Source organism: Lygodium microphyllum, chromosome 11, assembly GCF_053477565.2.
Source record: "Lygodium microphyllum isolate KBCC chromosome 11, Lygodium_microphyllum_v1.1.10, whole genome shotgun sequence".
Classification (NCBI taxonomy): domain Eukaryota; kingdom Viridiplantae; phylum Streptophyta; class Polypodiopsida; order Schizaeales; family Lygodiaceae; genus Lygodium; species Lygodium microphyllum.
In genome coordinates, this window is record NC_141145.1 from 110,291,531 (window position 1) to 110,317,971 (window position 26,441).

The following is a 26,441-nucleotide window of genomic DNA, read 5'->3' on the forward strand; positions in this document are numbered from 1 at the left end:
TCTTGTCCAATCCTTCTCTCGCATTATCCCTTGGCCACATCATCTACCCCCACCTATCCCATCACCTGCCCAATGTATGAACACATATATGTGGGTGGTGCCCATGTGCAGAACTATGGATGTACCTAATCACACAGTCGCCTAGTAGATTAGAGGCAAAGGCAGAGAGTCGTTACCAAACTGAGACTCGGCCAACCAAGCTACCTCACGCATGGGGTAACCCTAAACTCCAACATATACTAGATCTCTTTTCTCCATATACCCTTCTTGTACCTATGAAGCAACACTTGTTCTGGAACCAACAACTTATGACACCCATCAACATCCACTAACTCTAGCTCCTCCTAATCGGCGGTTGCGGTATGAATAAGTCCATGATACTCTATGAGATTACTCACATGGAACACAAGATGCATCTTTGGATTACAGGGTAGCTCCAAGCAATAAGTCATATCACTTAGCTCCTTAATAATGCCAAAAGGCCAACGTAAGTGAAATGTCATGGGGACTTGTATTTTTAATGCTTAACCTTGGCATTATTAAGTTGTGCATACACCAAAAGAACTTATTTAGAGATGCATTGAAGAAGAATAGAGTAGGCATGAGCATCATCTATCTCTCAAGTAAGAATTGCTTCCTCAATTGTCTCCGTCACAATCAAAATCTTCAAGAATAGGAGAGGAACTTTAGGGACACAAGATGGCTCGTGAAATTATGTACCAAAAGCCCTTCAACACAAACCAAGCTTTCATGACAGCACTCAAGGTGAGATAGTCAGATTCCTTAATCTTGTCATCAATAGCGCAACATGGAGGTGCCATTTGAGAGGAGATTGCAAAGAAGATGAAATAATTTATAAAGCAAGAGGTTAAAGGGATAGATACGTGCCAAGGCTCAGCCCAAAACCACAAGTTCAACAGTTCAAACATAGAGAGAGAAACAAAAGTGAAGAGAGTGCGGTGACAAAGAAGCAACAACCAACACATGTGATCCTTCTTCTAAAGTGTGTCCAAACCAAGCTGAAAAAAGCAGATTGCCAAAGAGCAAATCTGCGAAAAAAAACTGAAAATGTCTGAAAAACTGGCAAAACGTCAATTGTACCAGTAAATTGTCAATAAATCGATCAAAAATGCAGTAAGTCTACTGACTGATCAAAACATAGGGAGATCAAAAAAAAGTCAGCAAACTGGCGTAATCAACAGCAAGATCAAGCAGAAAAATGCAAAGGCTGCCAGCAACAAAACTATTGGCCCTAGCATGGAGTAGTTGTGTGATTAATTTAATGGAAAATGAATGAGAATGAAAGAGTTGATAAATGCACAACGATACTCAATCATGAATGAGTAGTAGTATATTAATGAGTGGGAAATAGTACAATGCTCAAGGTGATCACACTAAATAATACCACACTTGTGCAAATGAGACATGAAGTGTCTTTAAATAATAAAAAATGAAACCCTAATGGCTCAACCATCATAGGAAACCCTAAAATAAACCCTAAATCTAGTGTCACTTAGTGCCTAGGACACAAGGGGCAACAACTGCATTTAATAACAATCTAAATGCCTAGGAGCCCGGATCATGGATCACTACAAACCCCCCTCCATGAAATGGGCAGACTAATCTAGGAAAAATGACAGAATCCTAGAAAATAAAAAGAAATATGAGGTCATGGTTGCACAAGTTCATCCAAGTGGATATAGCAACCTATGAAAATATAGAGTATGACAGATCATGGAACAAATGGAATCAAGTTCAAGGCTAGCCAAAAAGCCTAGAACTTTGGTCAAGGAAGAGCCTTTGTAAAGAGATCTGCCAAGGTATCTTTAATGGGTACATATGACAACTCTATTTCTCCATTGACATTCGCTCATGAACATAATGATGATGAGCTTCTATATGCTTTGTGTGGGCATGGAACACTGGGTTCCACGCAATGGCCAAAGCAATGTCGATGTCAGTGTAGATAAGTGTTAGAGCCTTCTGGTGCACATGAAGATCTACAAGTGACTTGCAGAGCCAAACACACTCCACAACTGCCGTAAACATTGCTTTGTACTCAACTTCACAATTGGAAGTAAGAATTGTAGTTTGTTTCTTGCTAAACCAAGAAACAAGAGGTGTACCCAAGAAAGTAGTTGCCACTATGAGAGACATGAGAATCCGAACATCCACCTAATCACTATCAAAATATCTATGCAAAGAGAGTGAAGAATCAGCCTTGTAGAGAAGGCCAAGATCCTAGGTGCCTTTAAGATATCGAAAGACACGCTTCACTGCTTGCCAATGAAGTACTGAAGGGCTTTGCATATATCTACTCAATTGGGAGATAGCAAACTAAAGATCAGGCCCCCCCCTTAGGTACATCAGAGAGAGATGAAAATAATGTCTAGCAAGAGGTGATATGCTTAGATGCACCACTGTCGAAATACCAAGTAGAAGCCACATCAGTAAAATAGAAAAACAAGTATCATGAATAGAAGGATTATACTGATAGTGAATGGAAAAAGTATCATGAATAGAAAAACAAGTATCATGAATAGAAGGATTATACTAACAGTGAATGAAAAAAGTATAATCCTTAATCTGAGAATAGTTCACAATCTCATGTGCAAGAACAAGACCCGATTCCTTCTTCTTCTCTGATGCAATGCGCTTACAACACTCAAGATGTTGTGCCCTATCTTTTGGCAATAATTACACCTCTTAGGTTTGTTGAATGTACCCTTGGAAGAATTGGAAGAGGATGGACTAGCATGGAAGGATGTCTTCGATATTGAAGGGGTGGAAGAAAAAGGATGACCACGATGAAAGTTTGATGATTTTTTAGCAACAACTTATGAGGGGTCACATGAAAGGAAGCCCTTGAATCCATCAACCACCACTAAGTAAAACCAAGCAAGGCATCAGATAGTTGTGACTCATCCAAAGAAGCTGCAAGTATGTAATCATCATCAAAGTCAGGTTGCTACACTATATTGATCTCTTCGATCTTAACACTGGACTTAGCAGGGACAATGTTGCAATCACCAAGCTTGTCCTGTGCTTTCCCTTTGCCCTTATCCTTGTGCTTGTCATTGCACATTTTATGGCACTACAACCTAATATGTCCTACCTACCCAATAATAGCATGTCAAATCGGACTTATGTCCACCGGACTTACTGCAAGATTGTCCACGGGACTTAGAATGAGACTTTTGCGAGTCTCTACGATAGCGATCGTTCCCACTCTTGCCATCATGGCAACCCCGAATGATCAAAGTATGAGAAGTACGAGAAGCATCCACATTCTTCCCAATGATCTCCTCTGTCAGGAGTGCACCCTCTACATCAAACAATTTCAGCCCATTCTCGAGCATATTTGCACACATAGCAGTACGGAATGTGTCCTAAGACTCAGGTAGTGTGACCAACAAGAACAAAGGTGGAAGATTGTCCTTAAAGTCAATACCCTACGATGACAACTGGCCAATGATAGCATGAAACTCGCTCAAATGCTAAGAAACACTGGTACCTTCCTTCATACAAAGGTCCATACGCTGCTTTAGCCAATACATCTGAGAAGCAAGGCTCTGCTTATCATAAAGATTACGGATTTTCTCCCAAAGATCCCATACAGAATGCCCACTTGTGACAACATTATAATAAACCTACTTGCTAAAGGACAGAATAATTGTGGACCTGCAAAGCTCATCTAAGTCATCCCATACATCCTGATCATGACCTTCATGCTTAATGCTTCTACATTTGATTGGCCTAATCTAATATTTCTGCACCAAAACCTATCAAATTTGGGTCTTCCAATAGCCATAATTGCTGCCATCCAACTTTTCAATGTTGAAGATGGCACTATCATTTGAATGACCAGCTATATTGCAGGAAAAAGAGGCACAATACAAACCAAACAGGCTGCTGTAATACCTGATAACAACCCCAACACCACTACCAAAACAAGCTGAAAACAAGAGGTACCGACCAAATAATGAGCTATCCACAAACTATGACCAAAATAGCATCAAATGGAGGAGACTACTCTTATAAATAGTACAACAATTTGCAATTACAGCATGCCGAAAATGAGGTACAGCATACTCAAGCTCACTGCAAATAAAATCCAAAGCTCAATGTAAAATCCAAGTGTCAAGTAAGCGGCTCCCACTAGAACAAAAATCAAATGCCAGATGAGCAAACAAAGCTCAAATCCTCATGTGAGTGGCATCCAAGCATCCAAGATACATCAAGTACATAGCCAGGACCATAAGACCCAATAAAAGCTTCAAGCCCGTAAGGTCATAGACCTCTGAAGCATCCAATGAAGTAACTGACAATCAATGTCAAATGTCTTAAACTCAAATCAAAGCTCAAATGTATTCAATAGCGTAACCAAGCATAGAGCTTTAATGTCATGCATCAATACATTGGATAGAATGCCTGAATAGCATGAAACAGCATTAGGCATAGACTATCCCTGTTAAAAGCTTGCTGTCTACTGTATGTGCAGTAGTAAAATGACAGTCAAGAGTCAAGACTGAGCAAAAGTGAGCTCAATCGAAGCCCAAAAGCATTCCGGGAGCATGGCAAAGCATGTGACATTAACCATAGACATCAATGTATCATCCCAAGTAGCTTGGAAGCATCAACAAGCAATAGGCATATGCTTTCATTGATAAAATAACCTTCAGCCCTGCTTATTACAGCAGTAAAAATGACAGTAAAATTGAGCCAAATATGGGCTCAAATCAATCCAAAAACTTTCCAATATATTGGTCAAACATTCCCCAAGTATCCAACATCAAATGAGCATCCTAGGAGAATCACATAAGCCAAAAGCATGGACATTTCCAAGATAAATAGCATTCAGCCCTGTTATGACAGCAGTGATATCTATGAGAAAACTGAGCTAAAACAGTCCTCAAATCAATCCAATAGCATCTCAAACCAATGACATATGATCCCCCAAGTATTCGGCAACAAAACATAGGTATATGGGCATCCCAAGAAGCATATACGAGCTCCAAACATTGAAGATATGGCTGTCCCTATTTTATGACAGCATGCCGCCCTGTTTGCACAGTTAACAACTGAAGCTCAATGACTCAAAACCAATGCTCAATGTTAATGGTCAATGCTGGGAGGAGTGGTAAACAATGCCAAAGCCTTTGTCCAATACCGGGGAGTGGCTGAGTAAGCACAAGTGCTTGAAAACAGCCACAGTTGAAAAAACGTGTTTGTATTTTCAGCCCTGAATATTGAGCTGAATACTCCCCAAAATAAGCAAACAGCCACAGTTGAAAAAACGTGTTTGTATTTTCAGCCCTGAATATTGAGCTGAATACTCCCCAAAATAAGCTCAATGTAAACTCAAGATTGCCCAGAGATGGCCCCAACAGGTCCTGAGAAGTCCTAGAGCAATGAGAGCTCAATATGAACCTCGAGAGGTGGAGCTATGGCTGCCAATGGTGAAACCCTGTTGTAGGTAACTCGAATGAGAGCTGAAGCAATGCCGGATTAAGCTCAAGCTCACGCCAAACGTGGCTCTAATACCAATTGAAGGGAGAGGGAGAACTCCAAGTGGAAGCACGGGCAAGCGGAAGCAAGAAAGGTGTGAGCTATGGCGGATGGAGCAACAAAGCAAGAGAGAGAGACTCAAGATGTGGGAACCCCGACAGTCACTATGTGACCGGCCTTCCCTTTATTCAAATGTCACTGAAAGAATAAAGAATGAAGTGATAGTGATGGGCGCCCGTCACCTACAATGTGTAGGTGCAGGTACTGTCAGTGTAGTAAAACACGGGCGGCTAGGCACAAGTGCCTTTACCCCCAACAAACCCTTGGGGTGGTCAACATCTCTCTGCCACATCACCGCTTTCCTCATCTATTTACTCATTCTCTTTCTACCATTCACACCCAGGATCTACAAGTTCTTCCTAGTTCGGGGCTTTGGATGTTTCAGCCATGGCTTGGTGGCTAGGCATAAACCTGCCCACATGGAGTAACAGAGCTTGTGGCTTCTCTCCCAAGGTTGAGTTTCAGGTTCTGTCAGCTCATCCTTTTTTAACTATTTTTCACTACATGTTACCTCAGAAGTGGAACACTAGGATCCCCGAGTTGATCTTCCTCTCTCTCGCACTCCTCTTTTTTGCTCCTTTTTGGGCCTAAGAGGGAGTGTCAAGAAATCAAGTCATTCAGTACATTTTCCCTCCATTCCTATTTTTTATTTCTATTTATAGCCCCAAAAAGGCTTTTTGGACCCCCAAGAGAGTCAAGGCGCCACTCAAGAGACTTTAGTGGATGCCACTTGAGAGAGTTGGGGCACCACTTAAGACAATGTGTGCCTATAAATACGGCACCGACTTTCCTCATTTATCATCCCACACATTCATTCCTTTTGACACTCTATCACTCTCTTTCACATTCTTCTCTCATTTGTCCATCCTCTCCATTGCCATTTACACCCCGCGAGGAGAACATTACAGTTCATGGCTTCCACATCCATCTCCAAACTCCACCTAGCATTTTGCAGCAGCCTGCATCATCTAGTGTCATCCCTCCTCACCTACATCATCATTAGGCTTCATTTGCAATCGATTCAAGCTATCTATGATAGATTACACCCTCTTTATCAACACTACATCAAATACCTACGTTTTTGTGTTTTCTTCACTCTTGAAAGGTTGCCCAACAATTGCCTATCTACTTCAGCCACTTACATGAAGAGATCGTCATCAAATATTCTTACATTTTTCTTCTCTAGCTAGCTATCCAGCAATCTCCTTGATAGAGATTTCAACATATCCTTCATCTCTAACAGCTCCTAAAGACTGTGTTTTGCTCCCTCTACAACAACCTATCCTTTCCTTCACCATTCAACATTATCTTCAATATCCTACTCCTAGTGGACTAGGTTTCGCTCCCTTCACTGTGCAAATTCTCTACAGGTGCTACCGCCTAATTCAGATAGGACACTACAATTATCTTCAAAGCTTCAACTCCATTGTATCAGCTTGATTCACTTAGCATGATTCAGTGATTCATCTTTCATCTTCTTCTTCTTCTGTGTTTTTTGAGTTTCTCTTTTCTCTCAGTGTCTGCGATACACTCTCTGTGTTTCCCCCCACAAACCTTACTATCTCTCTAGTTTGTGAGATTGTCTCACTCATTTGCTTTCACAGCAGTCATACTTCGACATGGTATCAAAGCATACCTAATATTTTGATACAAATATGGTGGACTACCAACTAATTCGTTGTAGGTGCCATTGCCCCTATTATGACTAATTGAAACTAGATGATGAAGCATGGTACAAGTGTGAACTTTTTTAAGGGATGGATGAGAAGGGTATATCCATGACAAAAAAGGAAGACATCAAATACAGGTAGTATGAAAGCATTTAAAAATTTTACCTAATCAAGTGTCTTTGTGCATAAAGTGCTCCCTAGTTAAGCCAACACCAAAAGGTGCCCATACTTTGACCAACTAGAACTAAACAATGGAACATCATGCACGTTGTAAAAGGGTTAAATGAGAAGGGGGTTAGAAAGGTGTTACAATCAAATAAGAGATAGAGATCCAAAAGTAATAGAATAAGAGCACAGGGAACTTTCCAAGAACTTTCTCCAACTTGGAGGCTAGGCAAGCTACACATGTATCATCCTACCTCCCATTTACGAGATTTGTTATAGAGAGAGAGAGAGAGAGAGAGAGAGAGAGAGAGAGAGAAGGGAGAGAAAAGGGGGGGAGGGGGGAGTAAAAATCGCACATGGAAGAACTATGTCTTGCAACAATGGAGAAGCAAATCTCTGAAGAGAAACATGTGGGCAATCATAGTCCAAGCATCAACTAGAAAAGAAGTAACTACTTTGGGGGCCACAATTGTGTCAAAAGGTGGTTACGTCTCCTTTTTTTTTTTTTTTTTTGGTGGGGGGTGGGTGGGGGGGGGGGGGGGGGGGTTGTTGTTGTTGTGGAAAGAGAGAAATTTTTATAAAGGCACTTGAAGAGAGAGATGGCTCTTCCATGCTTACACGTGTACAACCATCCGTCCCAACTAAAATACTCCTAAACCAAGTTGTAGTCGAGACACACATACATGGCCTAAGACCACTCATGCATCAACTCATATAGAATATATATTGCATTCAACCAAGCAATCTCACAAACTCTATCATCATTCAATAAGCAAAGAGACACGTACCAATTAAAAATGTCGGCTGTGTAGCGAGAACCATTGTAACAGAGAAACCACAATAGAAGCAAAACAAGTATATCTACGATTGTCAAGGAATTAGACAAATGGATAGGAAGGTAGTAATGTCAGAAGAGGATAAATGTTTATAAGTCATACACGTATGTATGCTGTATATGCATGTAAAATAAGTGCATAAATATGTATGTATACATGTATGTACATAAGAATATGCAACTAGTGTCAAACCTACTACACCCTCACCAATGTATATATTTAGCAAAAACATGCATTGACATACATGCACACATATGCAAAGATACATATGTGTGCACAAAGGCATGCGTTGTATATAAATATCCACATATATACATGCAGATGCATAAACACACAGACAAATATATACATGCAGATGCAGAAACACACAGACACGTGCATACATACAAATCTGTATCTAAAACATGAATAGGTACAATACCTGTTTACATATGTACCCAGTACATACATGGGTATGTACATACATACATACATACATACGTGTGTCATGTGTGCATGCATATATGTGAATATAAGGATTTTTATGTATATTTCTTCCAATAACTAATTTTTGCTTGAATATGTGTATATAACAATCCAGGCACACGTATATGTACATCTAACTGCATAATGCGTACATAGTCTGACAGCAGAATCACACCTTCGATCTGTTTCCAGGCAGACTTACAAAGTGAAACAGTCAAATTGGCTGGAAAGGATACTAAATAAAAGCTTCTCCCACCAGTCCAGCATGTACAGCCCGAACGTGACGTTGTACAGGAAGATCTTGCGATCTATCCAGTTATACAACCTCTTCATCGTATTTTGCCGTTGCATCCGACAGTGAAACGGTTTGTTTGCTCCTGAGGGTCGAAATTTTTTGTAGATTGAGGAAAAAGCAGCGGCTCTGAGCAAAGAGGAAGATGTGCACCTGCAGAAAAGCTAAGGGGCCGGCATGAGCTCGTCGGTGTCTGTCTCTCCTGCGTGCAGCGCTAGCACGAAAGCTGCCGGCAAGAACCGACGTCCCGATGATCAGCTGCCTCTTGATCTGATGAGAGTGAACAAGTCTCGGACGTCCCGACCAACAAAGAAGAAAGAGAGATTATGATACTAATCCAATGATAGCCTTTTGGCCGTGATAGAAAACTAGAACCGCTATTTATGAAAAACCGAGGTTTAATGCCAACGAATGAAGTTCGGGAAAAATTATATGGCACGTAACTAGCCTTTCCTTATAAGGAGCAAACTATCGAGAACTTGGCATTAAAAATTTTTCAGTATATGCACAATGGAAAATTAACAGCCACTACAAGGGATGAGAGGAATACCCTTTTCATGTAATACTTCTTGTTGTTTTTTGTTTGTTTGCATGTGTTTAGAAACACATGTAAGCAATCTATCTATGCTAGCGTACAATCGTACTCCAAGTTACAGACTAGTCTACAATAAATATTCCCTAAAGACTAAAGAGAAAAGGGTAAAGACGCAGTATATTGAGATGAGCACGAGTAAGGAGGAGAGAGAGATGGACCATAGGGAGATAGAGAGGCGAAGACAAAGAAATCTAAATATATGGCATTTTTTTTATAGTTTCTAAATCAGCAACCATTATGAACCAATACCACTTGATAGACAAGGAGATATTATCCATTATGAGGGATATGGACATAGATATGACACAACAATTCCTTGAGATACCTGAGTACAGACTTACATGGTTGACATTGCATGCAAAGTCAAAGTGCTCGGGTCATATAGTAGAGAGTGGATGTAGTCATGCCCATGGTCATCACTCGAGTTCTCACAACTATGATGGCTACAACCCTTGTCAAAGTGATGATGTTATCTCACCATCATGGTGATAACCCTCAGCTCAATGGAATCTATTCACCCAATGTCAAAGGGAGGACAACAACTCACACCAATCTGCACAACAATCTCCAAGATATAGATCCAATTACCCTAGATCCTTGTCTTACTCCCCTACCCCTAACCACATTGTTGCTCTCACAGTCCCAGGAGTGCAACAGCCAATGATCGCCCCTTCCCAGCCTAAGTCTCATTTGGAACAACTACTTAGCACCCATGACTCATCTCAAACTCTCATACTTGATCAATGGCCATACAAGTCATCTAGTCATGAATAAGGAAGGAAAAAGAGTCATCATTAGGATGCACAAGCTTGTTGTGTCGACATAGAGGCATAGTATAGTGGATATGTGGAGAGTCCAAGAGTACAAGAAGAAATTGCACATCATATAAACTCTCCATGAGGAGTTTATATAGTTGTTTGCCCTAGATAGATTTTTAGATGATTGTATACATGTGCACATAACTAAACACCTCTCCCAATTTGACTCAGCACGTGATGCCTATAACAATAACTCAGGTCATCCTAGCTAGCTTGATTATGGCCCCCAAAATATATATTTTTAGATGATTATATGTAGACATGCATTATCAAACACCTCTCCTAACTTTGCTCAACACTTGATACCTATAACAATAACTTAGGTTGTCCTAGCTAGCTTGATTAGAGCCACTAGAAGAAAGTAAAGAAGGAAATAAAAGAAAACATCGACAAGTAGAAGCTATAGAGAGAGGTGGTACAAGCACAAGTTGCATCTAGCTTGATTGGGAGTGGTGGTCACCCATCTTTTGAAGCAAACTTTGTAAGTATATTATTTTCAAATATGTTGAATTTTTGTTTGTTGGTTTAATGTTCATTGTGTATGTCTTTCTTTTTAGTTGACATTCATTAGTTGGTGAGTGTCCAAGCTAGAGAGGGAGTACATGGGCTACATCAACTTAGGCAAAAGCTAAATTAGCATATAGGAGAGGTAATTCCTTATTGTAAATTCGTATTTACACTCGCATTTTGTATTCGATTGAAGTAAACCTAAATATATCTCTTTTTTATTACACGATTGTTATGATAAGCTGCTATGTGAGAATGAGATATTCAATCAAAGCTCTCATCATGTTTCAGATTTCTTATGTACATATTTTTATTCATTGACATTTCTATAAAACTTGTATTAGCTCTATTTTATTTCTATGTCATGATCCATGTTCTTTATGTTTACTTGCAAGTGTGTTGCATGTTGTCATTAAGTTTACTTAATTTCCAATATGTATATTGACAAATATTTTCAATGTTATTACCAAGGCACATAGACAAAAGAAAATACCATGATGACATTTTTGAAGGTAGGGCCCAATAATTTCATACCTATTTGAGTCCTATTTTTTTGTCGATATTACCACAACTTGTTGTAGTGAGAAAATAATATTAAAGGTATTACAATATAAATAAACTATACACAACATATACTGAAAAAAAGTGCAACCAAAGTATGGACATAATCAATGTTAACATGAATCGTCTAGGTTGATAGACATCAGCAAGGGTGGAATGGTGGAGACACTAATTATGCTAGAACAAATGGCTAGATTTATTTCTATATGAACCGAGAAGGTTGGTTTTAAGTGTGGCAATGTGATCAATGGATAAGATAGGCAATGTGATAGAGAAATGAGACAACTCAAATGGCAGTTAGCTTAAATGCAAGAACACAATGGAGGATATATGAGGATAGTTAAAATAAATTTGTTAATAGATAGTGGGTAGAGAGGCCACCATATATGAGATTCAAAGAGGGGTTAAGAGAGAAGCTCATGAAGCAGGAGGGAGACCAAATACGTGAATGACAAGTGCTAGGCATGGTTTAGAGTTGGGAACATAGGTTGATATAAGTAAAGCAAAGGGAATAAAACGAAGTAGTTGCTCATGCTGGAGCAAGTAAAGGGAGGTAAACAACAAACAAAGGAAGATAAATAGGCGACTATACCATGAACCATTTGTTGATATCAAAGAAAAGGAAGGTAACAACCATAATAGCCATAGGAAGGCTAAAGAGCTAAAACCAATATTTAATAATTAAGTTCAATCCTACCACTTAGACTATATTTATAGTAATTTGAGTTGAAAAGAAGAATGGGTGTGCCATGGATAATTAATCAAGATACATATGAGGGGATTTGATGTGAAAAAGAGAGGTTTTTTTTTTTTTGGGGGGGGGGGGACTGTAGTTGCTCAAGTGATCTAATAAGGTTTATAAAAGGAATTGTATAATAAGTTGTTTGCAAAAGGTGCAAGTATTATTCAAATATTTATCAATCATTGGAATATGAAATTATTTGGTAGTTTTGTAATAATATTATGCATTTTCATGAAACCAAAAATACCCCTAAGTCCACATAGGGTAGCTGGGTTTTGGAACCTTGTTTGCATGTGCAGTTGCTGCTTTAGTGTTTTGATAACCTAATAAAATTTTGATCTCCAATAGGCTAGGAGGTTTAGATCCCACCTTTGCTTTGATTTTCATAATGCATATAACTTTCTTAGTCAAGATCGAATGTTTATGAAGGTGAAGAGAAGGAATTGGATCAAATGAGTTAAGCAACTAGAGGAAAGAAGAGATTTGCTAGCCTTAAGAAGCATAACTCAAGGTAGAAAGGGCCATGAGCACATCACAACACTTGTATTTTTGGGCACAGCAGCACACAAGGGGGGGATTGCACCTAGAGTTGAGTATATTGAGATTAATGAACAAAGCCTAAGAGTAAAGGTTGGGGACACTGGTATTGAAGGTTCACAACCTCACAACCTAGAGAGGGAAGAGAGGATCACTCTGAGAGTTGGGGACACTACATTTAAGGTTCACAACCTCACAACCACCTAGAGAGGGAAGAGAGGATCACTCTAGAGTTTCTACCACTTAAAAGGGCATAAAGGCTAAGAAAAATGGACAAAGACTATTGTGTTAAGCTCATTCTTATTATTTCCCTTGGATCTTTCAAGGTTTGTTAATGTAGAGGGAGCTCACGCTCAACTACAAAGACCCACGGATCGCTTATTGCTTCAAGTGTTTCGAGGAGCACAAATGGCTATCTCTCACCTAGCCAACGCGTCTTTGGTCCTATCGGTGTGTAGTGAGCTTACCTTGATGCCCGAATGAGTAGCCTTCTCCTTTAAGCAAGCCGGTAGCTCCACGATTTGTGATGTAAGCTCAAGCATCCTCAAGTCTCCACCCCCAAGCTCTATCCTCCATAGCCACACGTGAGACAAGAGAAGAGAAGAGAATAAGAAGAGAGGAGATGATGGAGAGCTTCTTCTCCAAGATTCCTCACCCTCACACACTCACACCCTCACACTCTCACACTCCCTCTCTCAAGCACACAGAAGCAAGCAAGAAGGAGAGAAGAAGGAAAGAAGAAGAGTCCACTTTAGCCACACACCAAAGAATGAGCTTCTCATTCACTTTTTGAGTTTATATACAAAACCCCTATCCCTTTGGGCATCCATCTCTTTTACATGGCCAGCCCTTTTGGCAAGGTCCCCTTTTTCCCATTCACTTTTAGTTTCCCTTTCTCTTTATGTACACATGTCTACCCCTTACAATTTGCACAGGAGGGAGCTTGGCGCTCTTTTACAAAGGTTTTAGGGGCACCTTGCATTTAAAAATATGCTTTTGCCTTTGACTTAGCTTTTGAGGCCGCCCTTGCACTTTTGGTCATTTCCCTTCCTACTTCTTCCTTTGTGTCCACACTTGGAGTTTTCTTGGACTTCTTTTTCTCTATCTCGAACTAGGTTTAACATTATCCCCCTCCTAGACGAGTGCCAGTCCTGTGGCACTTGCATGTCTGTGTTGATTAAGGCTCGGTGATCTGAAGGGTCGTTGGTGAGTTGATGATGATGGTGCCTCTTGGGGATTAGTCATTGGAGAGAAGCTAATCAAAATATTGAGGTGGTGGAGGCCGAGAATGGTTGGAGTGGATGACGAGGCATTCGAAGTTAGTGGTTTGCAGCCTTTGTCTATACCTGAAAAGAAAATAAGTGCGCTACCTAGGGGGAGTATCTACCTTACTGTATGGTGCATTGTGCTCATGCTACTGGAACTAGGAGCTGGGTGTTTGACAACTTGGGTATTGTCTCACACTTGAGGACCCAGTTCGTGCATAAGGAAGGTGTTTGACATGTCTAATCATAGGCAAGTGTGATCTCCCTAGGTATGTCTTGCCCTTAATGTGCCTTAAGTGTGATGTGAGGAATCAAAAAGGGCTAGGGGGTTAGGGACGGAGCCGGCTGACTAAAGCCATCGTATGCCCTAACTTGAGAACCCCTAGGTGTAGTGGATGTGGCCTACGTGCAATGAGGTGATTTGATTACTTTTTCTTGTGATTTCCTTCTCTTTTCTTTTCTTTTTTCTTTTTTTTTCGTTTCTTTTTCTTCTTCTCTTTTTTTTTTTGAATCATATAAATATGACAAGAAGCTAATCTTCATCATCCGAGTCGTGAGAGGGTGGTTCTGGGGGCTTAAGAGATTTTTCAAGGAATTTCCAGCTCTTCATGTACCCCTTGAGGTTCAAACATACTTGGAGAGTGGCGGTGGAAAGAAATGGATGATTGCAATGGGTGAAGTGGCTATCATTTATATCTTCTAAGAGGGCTAAGAAAAATTAGGGGAGTAGAGCAGCTTGCATAATTAATCTAGCCATAGTGCAATTGTCTACATCATTGGAATAAAAAAAGAGTGATGGGAGAGGCAGTGCTCTTATGGTGTTGGATCCTACCTTAGTAGTATCCTAAGCAACCTAAGATAGTTACACGTGGTGATGAAAGCAGGATCGGGGCAAGAAGAGAATTCAACAATGAAGCGGACTATTGAGTCGTATAGGTCCTTTGCCGTGAAGACTAGGGCTTCTTCGGGTTTAGTAGCATTCGCATTATAGATCCATGGACAATCATATCTGACAACCTGCTTTTGATATTAATTACCTCTTCCATCACCTTGACTAGCAATACTCTACACATGTTGGCAGGAAATCAGAAATTAAAGTTGAAGGGCTTATGAGCAGCCCCTTGTTGCTCCCAAATTATGAGTTTAGCATTAAAGCTTGTTGGAAAGTCATCTTGACTTGGTGGGATAGGTGTTGTTGGCATTGCTGTTGGTCGAGCATTAACCTCCTGCGTGCTTGCTCTACCATTTGTTCTCTCTTCCTTTTAAGTGTAGCTTACCTTTCCACGAAGATGTCCACTTACTGTTGCTGCTCTTCTAGTTAAGAGGAAGGGGGCAGTGGGAAGAGTTCTTGCTCTTGAGGTCCCATCTCAAAGCTTGTTCTTGCCTCTTCCTATTGTCTATCCTCTTGTTGTGCTTCCTCGACGAACCCTAGGGCATCCACTTCTTGTGGGGTCAAGCCTGCCCTTAGTAAATAACTCCTATGTCCTTCAAGGCTAAGGCTGACACCCATTGGTTGCGTCGGCATGTGCAATCCTACTCTCAAGGCCATGCTAGCAATACCTAGCTTCTTCTTCAATGGTTCAACGGCCTCCCCTTCTTTTGTTTGAGTGATATCTAGGATTGTGTTCAAGAAGGCACATTGTTGGGTCTCTAGGCTTACTTGAGTGGCCTCTACCTAGCTCTTTGCTAACACTTTATCTCCTTCCACACGGGCCAGACGACGCACCAAGTCCTTGACTCATCTTTCATTCTGATTAGTCCAATCCTCTGCTCTTCTTTTCATTTCTTTTAGACTCTCCCCTTGCCTTTGAGCCAAGATTATGAGTCTTTGCTCTTGATCTTCAATCTCTCTCTCCAACCTCTTTTGCTCCTCCTGTCCCAAGGCTACCTCTTTTTTCAAATTCTCTATCTCCACTTGATACCTGCATGCCCTTTCCTCTCATGCTACCTCTAACGTTGTTGTGGCATCTTGGACATTCTTCATTTCTTCTTGTAGTGCTTCATACAACCGTGCTAGCTTCTCGATACATGTTGCATCCTCACCAAGCCCTGTTTCTCCTCAGTTAGCCTTGCCTTCCACTTTCCTTCTTTGGCCTTCTTAGCTTTGAGCTTTACCTTCAACTCATGTATTTCTTTTTGGCACATAGCTACTTGGCGGGTCTTCTCTAAATGGAACGCTGCCATGGACTCCTTTTTGACTTCGAACTCAGCTACCACTGCTACCTGTTGAGAGATCGAGCTCCACTCGCGATATGCCAGGGTGACCGTTGTGCATTTATGTCACCGACTTGTCAGTTGCAAATGCGGTTGGTACACCGCCCATGAATAATAGCTAGACGACAGCTATCCTTATCTACTCTAGTTCGTGGCTCAGTTAGTATGCCACCTTAGTTAGTTGTCTTTGGTTTGAGACCCATATATAGGGTTCTTTTATTTCTTTGTATGAGAGTTCTTTTGGCTTACACAAGTAAGAAGAGAAAAACTGTTTTCAACCTCCACCCTTGTGTGTATTCCCCCATTGTGCAAGCAAGAAAGCTACAAGTGAGACTCCTTCCTTCTCTCCCACAATCTTGACATGGTATCAGAGCCTTGTTCGTGGTAAGGAGCTCAAGAAAGCAAGCCAAGCTCGCGGTGTTCTGGTAAGAGGAGCAGTGTTGCTTTCATTTTCTGTTTTGGGAGCAGATCTCTGCAGGTAGCACAGCCGGAAATTGCAGGAGTGCATTGTCTCAGGTTGAGACGCCCTTCGCGGTGAAGCAAGAGGGCAGTATATGCTGCGGGAGAGGGCTTTAGCCTTTGGCGACCCTGTTTTTTTGATTTGAGGCCATTTCGGGGCCTGTTTTGGAGGTGGAAGTTTTCTGCACGCACTCAGGAAAAGGCCCTGTTTTATGCTGTGCGACCACTGTTCTATAGGTCGGTGAAAAGTTACTGTAGAAATTGCATCGTATGCTTGTGCGCAGAGACATTGGGAGTTTCAGAATCATCCTTGGTTCCTATTTATGCAAAATCGTCACTAGGAAGTGACTGTGTGGTCAAATACCACTTTCGCCAGTTTTGCAGATTTGCCCTTGTGAGGGTGAAGCTGAGTTTTTGCAGTGACAGAATTTTTCGCAGTGTTCTGTAATGGCGTCTCATTCTCTTTCACAGATTGTAACTGAAAAGCTTGACAAGAACAACTTCCAGGCATGGAAGTTTAGAATGACGAATTTTCTTATGGGAAAAGGATATTGGGAATTTGTTGCAGGAAATGAAGAAGAACCAGTTCTTCCTGATGTTCCCAATCAACAGCAAATGCAGGCATTTAAAGCATGGCGTGAGAGAGCCAGGAAAGTTATGTACTGGCTGTCTATCAGTATTTCAGACTCTATGATTGTGCATATTCAGGATGCAAGTACGCCAAAGGAGGCATGGGATACTTTGTCAAAAATGTATAGCACAAATACGCAAGCCAGGAAAATGCAGCTCAAGCAAGAGTTGCATAATGTGCAAAGAGAAAATATGAGCATCAATGACTACCACATGAAGGTGAAGAAGATTGCAGATGCACTTGCTTCCATTGGGTCGCCAGTGGAAGATGATGATTTAGTTTCTGTGACCTTGAATGGTCTAGGAAAGGATTATGCACAGTTTCGGACATCCATTTCAGTTCGTGAAAGATTTCCTGATTTTGAGGAGTTGATTGCTCTTCTAATTTCTGAGGAGCAGAGAAATAGTGGTGCATCTTCTTCAGGAGGAACTTCAAAAGAAACTGTCTTCTACTCAAATGCTGGAAGAGGTAGAGGCAGAGGTAGAGGAGGCCGATTTGGAGGACGTGGCAGAAATCAGAATATGCAGCAAACTCAAGAAAACCAGTCCTATGGAGGAGGACGTGGTAACTCTAGAGGCAGGGGGAGCCAAAGAGGTCGTGGTGGATGGCAAAGAGGCCAAAATGCAAACATTAATGTTGAATGCTACTACTGTGGCAAAATGGGTCATATGGCTAAAGACTGCTATAAAAAGCAGAATGACATCATGAATGGAAAACTACAACAAGGGAATTATGCATCTTCTAGTAGACAGGGTGATGATAGAAATGAGCATTTGTTCATGGTGCAGCACATGAACAATTCTGTGACAAGTGCAGAAGAAAGCAACAATGTATGGTATGTTGAGTCAGGTGCATCAAACCACATGATAGATCATGCAGAATGGATGGAGGATGCAAGGAAAATGGAAAAACCAGGATTTGTGGAGACTGGTGATGATACTGCACATCCAATTGTGCAGATTGGAAAAATTCCTTTGTCTATGCAGGATGGGAAAAAGAAATACTTGTCCGATGTATTTCATGTCCCGAATATCACCAAGAATCTGGTTTCTGTTGGTCAAATGGTTGAGCAGGGCTTGCAGGTCAGATTTAATCCTCATGGATGCTTTGTTGAGGATATGAAAAATAAAGGTCGCTTGATAGCAAAAGGAAAGAAGAAGGGCAGAATGTTTACGTTGGATGCAGACATGTCTGAATTGAGTGCAGCAATGTTTGCACATGGGACCGGTGTGGTTGCAAATATTGATATCTGGCATAAACGCATTGGTCATGTTAATGTGCAGCGTCTTAAATCAATGCTGACCCAAAATATTGTTGCAGGATTGCCTAAATTCAAGGTTGCAGAAATGCATAAGGTATGTGAAGCCTGTCAGTTTGGAAAACAGGCAAGGAAACCATTTCCTAGACATGTTCAAGAGAGTAAGAAGCCATTGGAATTAATCCACTCTGATGTGTGGACTACTAAAGCTGCATCTCTTGCAGGCTGTCATTATTTTGTCAGTTTTATTGATGACTATAGCAGAAAAGTTTGGGTGTATTTTATGAAAAAGAAAAGTGAAGTTTTTGGGCATTTCAAAACTCTTAAAGCTATGGTTGAAAAAGAAATAGGTCTGCAAATAAAATGCCTAAGGTCAGATGGAGGGGGAGAGTACCTCTTAAATGAGTTTGCAAGGTTCCTGCAGGAGCATGGCATAAAGTAGCAATATTCATGCAGTCATACCCCACAGCAAAATGGAATTGCAGAAAGAAAAAACATGCATATTGGAGAGGTATCTCGTGCCATGCTTAATGAAAAAGACCTGCCAGATTTTTATTGGGCTGAAGTAGTTGCTACAACAGTCCACATAATGAACATGACTCCCACTGCAGCAATACATGGAATGACTCCAGAGGAGAGGTATACTGGTAGGAAACCAGATATTTCTCATTTGAAAATTTTTGGCTGCATTGCCTATGTACATGTGCCAGATGAGTTGAGATCCAAGTTGGATCCAAAAGCTGAGAAGTGCATCTTTATTGGTTACTCTCTGCAGCAAAAAGGGTATAGATGCTATAACCCTTCTACTCGTAATTTTACAATGAGCAGAGATGTTGTTTTTTATGAGATGAGTAGCTGGTATAAACCAGTAAATGTGATTGATGATGTAGATGCACAAAATGGTAATGTTGCACAGAATTCACAGCAGCAGTCACAAAATATTAGTGGACCTGGAGCGTCCTCTAGCAGTGGTTCACATTCTTCGCCATGGACAGGCAGATTGAGATCATGAGAATCTTCTCAAAGCAATGCAGATAGCGGTATGCAGGTATCATGAAAAGGAAAAGAGAAGGTTGATCAGCCCATGTTTGATGTGAATGCAGGTCACTCTTATGTGGATGGTGAATCCAGTGGCTCAGAACAGAGCATTGATGATGAGTTGGGTATTCCTTCTATTGTTACACCTGGAGTAAGAAAGACCAGGGATGTTTTGAGAGCACCTGGGAGTGAACCTACTTTGCGCACGTCTACGAGAGCTAGGTATCCTATGGATAGGCTGAAATATGATGGATTTACAGCCATTCACTATGCATATATGGTCAAAGTGATACAGGAACCAAAACCCACTTCTTTTGAGCAAGCCATGGGAAAAGAAAAATGGGAGAGAGCCATGGATGAGAAATGGATGCCTTGGAAGCAAATACTACATGGGAATTGGTACCTTTGCCTAAAGGTAAGAATGGAATTGGCTGTAAGTGGGTTTATAAGGTGAAGCATAATGCAGATGGTTCTGTGAACAGATACAAGGCAAGATTAGTAGTCAAGGGGTATGCACAAACATATGGCATTGACTATGAAGAAACATTCAGTCCGGTTGCAAGGATGGTAACCGTAAGAGCAGTCATTGCTATGGTTGCATCAAAGGGATGGTCTTTACATCAGATGGATGTAAAGAATGCCTTCTTGCATGGTGATTTGCAAGAAGAGGTCTATATGGAGCAGCCACCAGGTTATGTGCATGCTGTTCATCCTGAGTTTGTTTGCAGGTTGAAGAAAGCTTTGTATGGCTTGAAGCAAGCACCTAGAGCATGGTCTGACAAGATAGGACATTATCTTGTCACTATTGGCTTTCAGATTTTCAAGGCAGATTTCTCACTTTATGTGAGAAAAACAGAGAAAGGTATTATGCTACTTGTCATTTATGTTGATGATTTGATTATGACTGGTGACAGTGATGAAGATATCCTTCATGTGAAAATGCTATTGAAGCAGAAGTTTGAGATGAAGGATTTGGGAGAGTTGCGTTATTTCTTGGGCATTGAGGTGATTAGATCACCAAGTGGGATATAGCTCTTGCAGAGGTAGTATGGATTGGACATGTTGTCCAAATATGGGATGACAGGCTGTAAGCCTATTTCAGTTCCTTTGGAGCAGAATGTGAAGCTGAGCGCAGATGCAGGTGAGCTTCTGGAAGACCCTACTATGTACAGACGCATAGTAGGAAGCTTGATTTATATGACTATTACCAGGCCAGATTTGAGCTATGCTGTTGGATTGGTAAGTCAGTTTATGCAGGCTCCAAGGAAATCGCATTTGGATGTGGCTAGACGCATACTCAGGTATGTGAAGTCCACATTGTAGTATGGACTATTTTATGAGATTGGGGTTCAGATACAGTTGCATGGATACACTGATGCTGATTGGGCTGGTAGCATTTCTGATAGACGATCTACCAGTGGATATGTGTTCTCTTTTGGGAGTGCTGCAGTCACTTGGAGCAGCAAGAAACAGCCTACAGTTGCCTTGTCGAGCACAGAGGCCGAGTACAGGGGTGCAGCAATGGCTACATGTGAGGTAGCTTGGTTGCATAAGCTACTTTATGATATGCATCAGCCTACAGATGGGCCAGTTGTCATTTATTGTGACAACATGAGTAGTATACACTTGGCAAATAACCCAGTCTATCATGCTAGAACAAAGCATATTGAGGTGCATTATCACTATGTGCGAGAGAGGGTTTTACTAGGTCTTATTGATCTAGTTTATGTCAGCACAGAGGATCAGGTAGCTGACATATTTACGAAGGCATTGGGCGCAAAGAAGCTGCGCAAGTTCAGAGACCTGCTTGGTGTGCAGGAATTGGGATTGAGCTCGAGGGGGAGTGTTGAGAGATCGAGCTCCACTCGCGATATGCCAAGGTGACCATTGTGCATTTATGTCACCGACTTGTCAGTTGCAGATGCGGTTGGTACACCGCCCATGAATAATAGCTAGACGACAGCTATCCTTATCTACTCTAGTTCGTGGCTCAGTTAGTATGCCACCTTAGTTAGTTGTCTTTGGTTTGAGACCCATATATAGGGTTCTTTTATTTCTTTGTATGAGAGTTCTTTTGGCTTACACAACTAAGAAGAGAAAAACTGTTTTCAGCCTCCACCCTTGTGTGTATTCCCCCATTGTGCAAGCAAGAAAGCTACAAGTGAGACTCCTTCCTTCTCTCCCACAATCTTGACACTACCTTCTTATCCTCCTTTGCTTTCTCTAATTTTGAGAGAAGCTCTTGGACGTACTCATCGTAGTTTGCAGGTGGCGTCATTGTTGTGGGGATGGAGGTTGTGGAGGCTTCCACCCTTTGCCTCTTAGGGTCCTGTCTCGACTCGATGTCTGCCTGCTGTTGCCGGTCGCTTAGTTCCTGCTACAAGGGTACCTTCACTTGCTCCTTGGGCCATTTCCTTATTCACCACCAAGAATTTACCCAGGCCAACGTATTGCTAGCATCAACTTTAGGTGTGGAGCCTTGGGTAGTTATGGTTGTAGGGATGGTGGTGGGCACTAGGAGAGTAGGGATGGGGATCAATAAGGCCCTTTCCCTTGTCATCCTTCACCGAAGGTGACGTGATCTCTGGAACTTGGGTACTTTAGCCTGGGCCTTCATCTTGTAGTGGGCTCATAGTAGTTAGCTTGTCCTGTCTACATTGTTGTTCTATTGACATGCGCATTGCTAGCGCGATGTCCTCTTCTTCCTTCCTTCTCAATTCTTCCTCTTTTTCAGCTGCCTTCCTCCTTCTCTCTTGTTCGGCTCTCTTTGATTATTCTTTTAACCTCTATGACTCCTCCTTTTCTTTCTTTTTTCTTTCTTCCTCCGCTTTCTTAGATTCTTTCTTAGCCTTTTCTAAGTCTGCCTTCTCCTTTTTCCTACTTTCTTCTTCTTGCTTCTACTGTGCAGTCTCTTTCTTTGCTTTCTTAGCCCTTCCACGACTGTGTTTCCTTTTCCTTCTCTTTGTCACTTACTGTTCTCTCACTGGATTGCTCTCATTCATGGTGGGGAGGTGACCTTTCTAGTGTCTCATCAACCCCTCATTCTTCATCATTCTGCATCTCTTTCACTGTCTCTTGGATAAGAGTTGTTAAAACTCCCCCATACCCAATGAACGAGGCTTTTGATGATGGTTTCTTTCTTTTAGCTCCACCTTTTGATGCTGGGGTTTCTCCACCTTTGCCAGCTTTGATTTCGTGGGGACCACTACCTTGGCTAATTGGTTGATCGTCTTTCTCACATACCCATTCCAATTGACCTCATCCAGTGAGTGGGCTGCCAAGCTCTCTAACATGGGCATATTGATTCTGTCCATGAGCGAATTATAACTTTGGCTAGAGAACACAGAGTGGATGAACTTTGCTTAGAGCCTTATCTCTGCGTCGAGGATGTCTTGAATGTTGATGCCATCGTTGGTTAGAACCTGGTCTTTCTTCATGTTCAACATGGTATAAATATCTCTTTTTGGTCTCCTCTCCACCTTGGGTTCTAGCCCTAGTGCCTTCTCCATCAAGGCCTTACTGAGTTGGACCTATACATGCTTGGCTCCTTCTCTTTTTCCAACTGTCACTATGCCATATTCTTTGTCAGGATTGTAGGTTCTCAAGAACTCTACGCATTTGGTGTGATTGGTCTCTTACCCAAATTTCTCGACATATTTTCCCAGATTACACTATTCTATGACTCTTTTGGCAACTTCCTCCTTGGCCACAACTTCTTCAATGTTGAGGATAGTTCTGAACTTTAGCTGGCTGTAGGCATGATTCTTGAGGGAGATGTGGTACCTTGCCCTTTCTTCTTTCATGAATGGAAGTTCGATGGGCCCGATCTTGCTGTGTTGCCATTTTGAGTTCGTGCCATGATACCATAGTTCACCATTAGTGTCCTTAAGATAATTTCTTGTTGAAAGGTAAGCAAGAATTGATTATGTGTTTATGGAAAGAATAAAATGCTTAAGTACAAAAGGAGAATTTTCCTTAAGCAATTCATTCATTCCAAAAAAATTATGACAATTTTCCTCATGATTTTCATCCACTCTTTTCCGCTTTTGGACATTGATTGAGGCTTTTTTCCTTACATGTTTCATTCATCTTACATCTTTCCGCTTTTGGACATTGATTGAGGCTTTTTTCCTTACATGTTTCATTCACCTTACATGTTTGATTCACCTTATCCCATCCCCTTTGGAATTGAGAAGAATTCTTCCTAGGATTAAGGTTTGAGAGCTTAAGGGCATTCAACATGTGCTCTCGGTGTTTTACTTTCGCATGAGCCAAGCATAGAAGTTCGGATTGTATTCTAGATTAGCATAGTGGTCCATGCCGAAAGGACGGATGCCTACTTAAGTGATGTAGGTGAGAATATCCATGAGGAAGTCACTAGAGTCTATTCAACTAGAAATGTGTAACTCCTCGTCAGTCAAAATTTAATCTTAAATATGGGTGGGTTAGGAGGTGATCTTCTAGGGGTCAGTGTGTTGGGGGTAAAGGCACCTCCACCTAGCCACCCTTGTATTACTACATTGACAGTACCGCCACTGCACACTGCAGGTGGTGGGCGCCCATCATGGTCACTTTACTCTTTATTCTTTTAGTGACAATTTGAATAAAGCAAGGCCCAGTCATACATTGTGACCATTGGAGTTCCCATTTGGTCTCTCTCTCTTTCTTGCTCTTGCTCTCCTACCGTAGCTCTTCTAAGCAAGCTGCTTCAATTCTTCTCACCTTTCAACTAGTATCAGAGCATGGTTTCTCAAGCATTCCAACTTGGTTCGTGATTCCTTCAACTTCCTATTGATTACCTATACTCATTGGGTCTCGTTCTCGACGGGCAGCCATAGCCAAAACTCTCGAGCTCCCGTCACTCCCTAGCTTCCCAGGCACTTACATGGCCCCTTTGGGCACCCTCAGGGCATTCCAAAAAAGGTATTCATTAATTTGATTTAGGGCTTCATTTTGGTTATAGGTCTATAGGTTTGAGAAGAGAAAGAGGAGAGCACCATTGAAGCTTTGGTGCTCCATATCTTGACATAAGCTTTACTGGGGCACAAAAAAATATTTGTCTAACCCTTTATTGTTTTTTTGTGCATTTGGAGCTTTGAAATAAAGAAGAGGGTGGGAACAACCTTTTGGGAAATCCAAGAAATAACTGGATGGAAATATTTTATGGACCGGTTTACCAAGGGGGGGTGAAGAGTAAAGATCAATGGAGGAAGGTGAAGGGAAAATTTATAATGTGAAAAGAAAAGACATGAAATGGATTTGGAGCCATCCAAAGGGTATGTGAGGCTTATAATGTCATGACTTTGGAGCCTGAAGATAATTCAACCAAATGGGACCCTTTTTGGAAGCATTAGTGGAAGAAAAATCAGGCACATGATTTTTTAAGATTTTTTAAAAATACATTCACTTCGATCCAAAAAAAAAATTCAACATGAAAGTTGTAGCGCGTGAGCTGAAGTTTTGGATGGTATTTTTTTATAATTTTTTGGAGCTATGAGTCGGGAGATATGGCCAAAATGGTGGACGCCAACTTTTTCCAACTGCGGTGGAGACCACCTCCCAATTTTATACACACCCACACTTTCTTCCCCACACTTAATACTTCCATAAAATATCATTCATTAGACTCCCAACCCTTTCTCCTCTCTTCTCCTCTCTCTCAAGCTAATAAACAATTAGAATTCCCCTCTTAAATTACCCTCAAATCATCCTTAATTGTAGTAGTAATGTATGAATTCTCACTACTCTCTCTCTCTATTATTGCTAGATATGATCTTATTTTATGAAGATTCTCTATATTTTTTTATAGGAGAGCTCTTGACTCAAGCTATGGGGGGGAGAATGGAGACAACTCACCTATGATGGAACTTGATTAAGTACAAAATTGGTCAACAAAACATCTAGATGGAGCTTCCACATTGGTGGAATCACCTTAATGCAGCTTTGGTGGTGTTAATTCCTATTCTATCTTAACCTCCTCCCTAAACACCCTCAAGGCCTATATAAAGAGGCCTTCCCCTTTGTAATTTGCAAAAAGAGAGAGAGCCAAGAGGCCTTCTTCAGCCCTATTGAGCCTTCCCCATTCTCTCTCATGAGCTTATGCAGTTCATTCCCTTACTATAGCTTATGCATGCTCTACAGTGTAATAAGCCCATGTTACTGGTGTCCATATTGTGTATATTGGTTATGTCTCGAGGGTTCTCTATCTCTTAAGTTTATTGATTCATCTATTTTTTTGTAGTTCTCTCTCTCTCTCTATCTTATCTCTCTCTCTTAGTTTTCCTCTCTTCTCCCTCACAAGCTCCTCTCCCTCTTGCATAGCGTCCTAGTCCGTTCTTCCATGACTAGGTGGTGCCCTTATCTCATTCACTTTGTGGCAGAAGGGAGTTTGGCATAGTATAGAGGCTGCCATACCGAATTTTCTTCATCATAAATTGGTGCCCCCGCTGAGGACATTCTCATCCACAATTCTCTACCTCCTTATGCGGGATGATACAACACATGGTGGTGCATCCTCTACAACAAGTGCTCCAAGTGGCTCTTCTCCAATGCCTTCACCAATTCTTTTTGAAGCTAGTCAAAGTCCACGACTCCCACAATGGTCTTCCAAGGAAGCCCAAGAAAGGACGTATGCCTATTGGATGACGGCATGTATGCGGGTAAAAGGTGTTTACCTTCGAAATTCCATTCTCTCACAACGGAAAAAATCATGTTGCCATCAATTGCTAGGTTCTCATAATTGTGGTGAGTGTTTTGCAAAAAAAAGTGAAGGCCCTTTCGAGAGGTCCTCGTCTCCAAATCATCAAATCCCTCTCTCTCT

At 41.3% G+C, this 26,441-nt stretch overlaps 1 protein-coding gene across 2 annotated transcripts in view; it reads right to left on the reverse strand.

The window, feature by feature from the left end:
* The window catches only part of LOC148029232 (uncharacterized), a 44,029-nt gene extending 34,664 nt beyond the window's left edge, over positions 1-9,365 (reverse strand). The window contains exons 1-3 of one of the 2 annotated variants that reach the window (XM_087688005.1): positions 9,150-9,361; positions 8,941-9,081; positions 8,192-8,264 (exon numbers count right to left, since the gene is read on the reverse strand). In XM_087688005.1, the coding sequence (XP_087544131.1) occupies positions 8,192-8,264; positions 8,941-9,055 (188 nt within the window). In that variant the 5' untranslated portion in view covers positions 9,056-9,081; positions 9,150-9,361. Of the gene's footprint in view, positions 1-8,191; positions 8,265-8,940 lie in introns of both variants that reach the window. The other variant, XM_087688004.1, reaches the window with a different exon arrangement.
* Between the last annotated feature and the right edge of the window lie 17,076 nt (positions 9,366-26,441).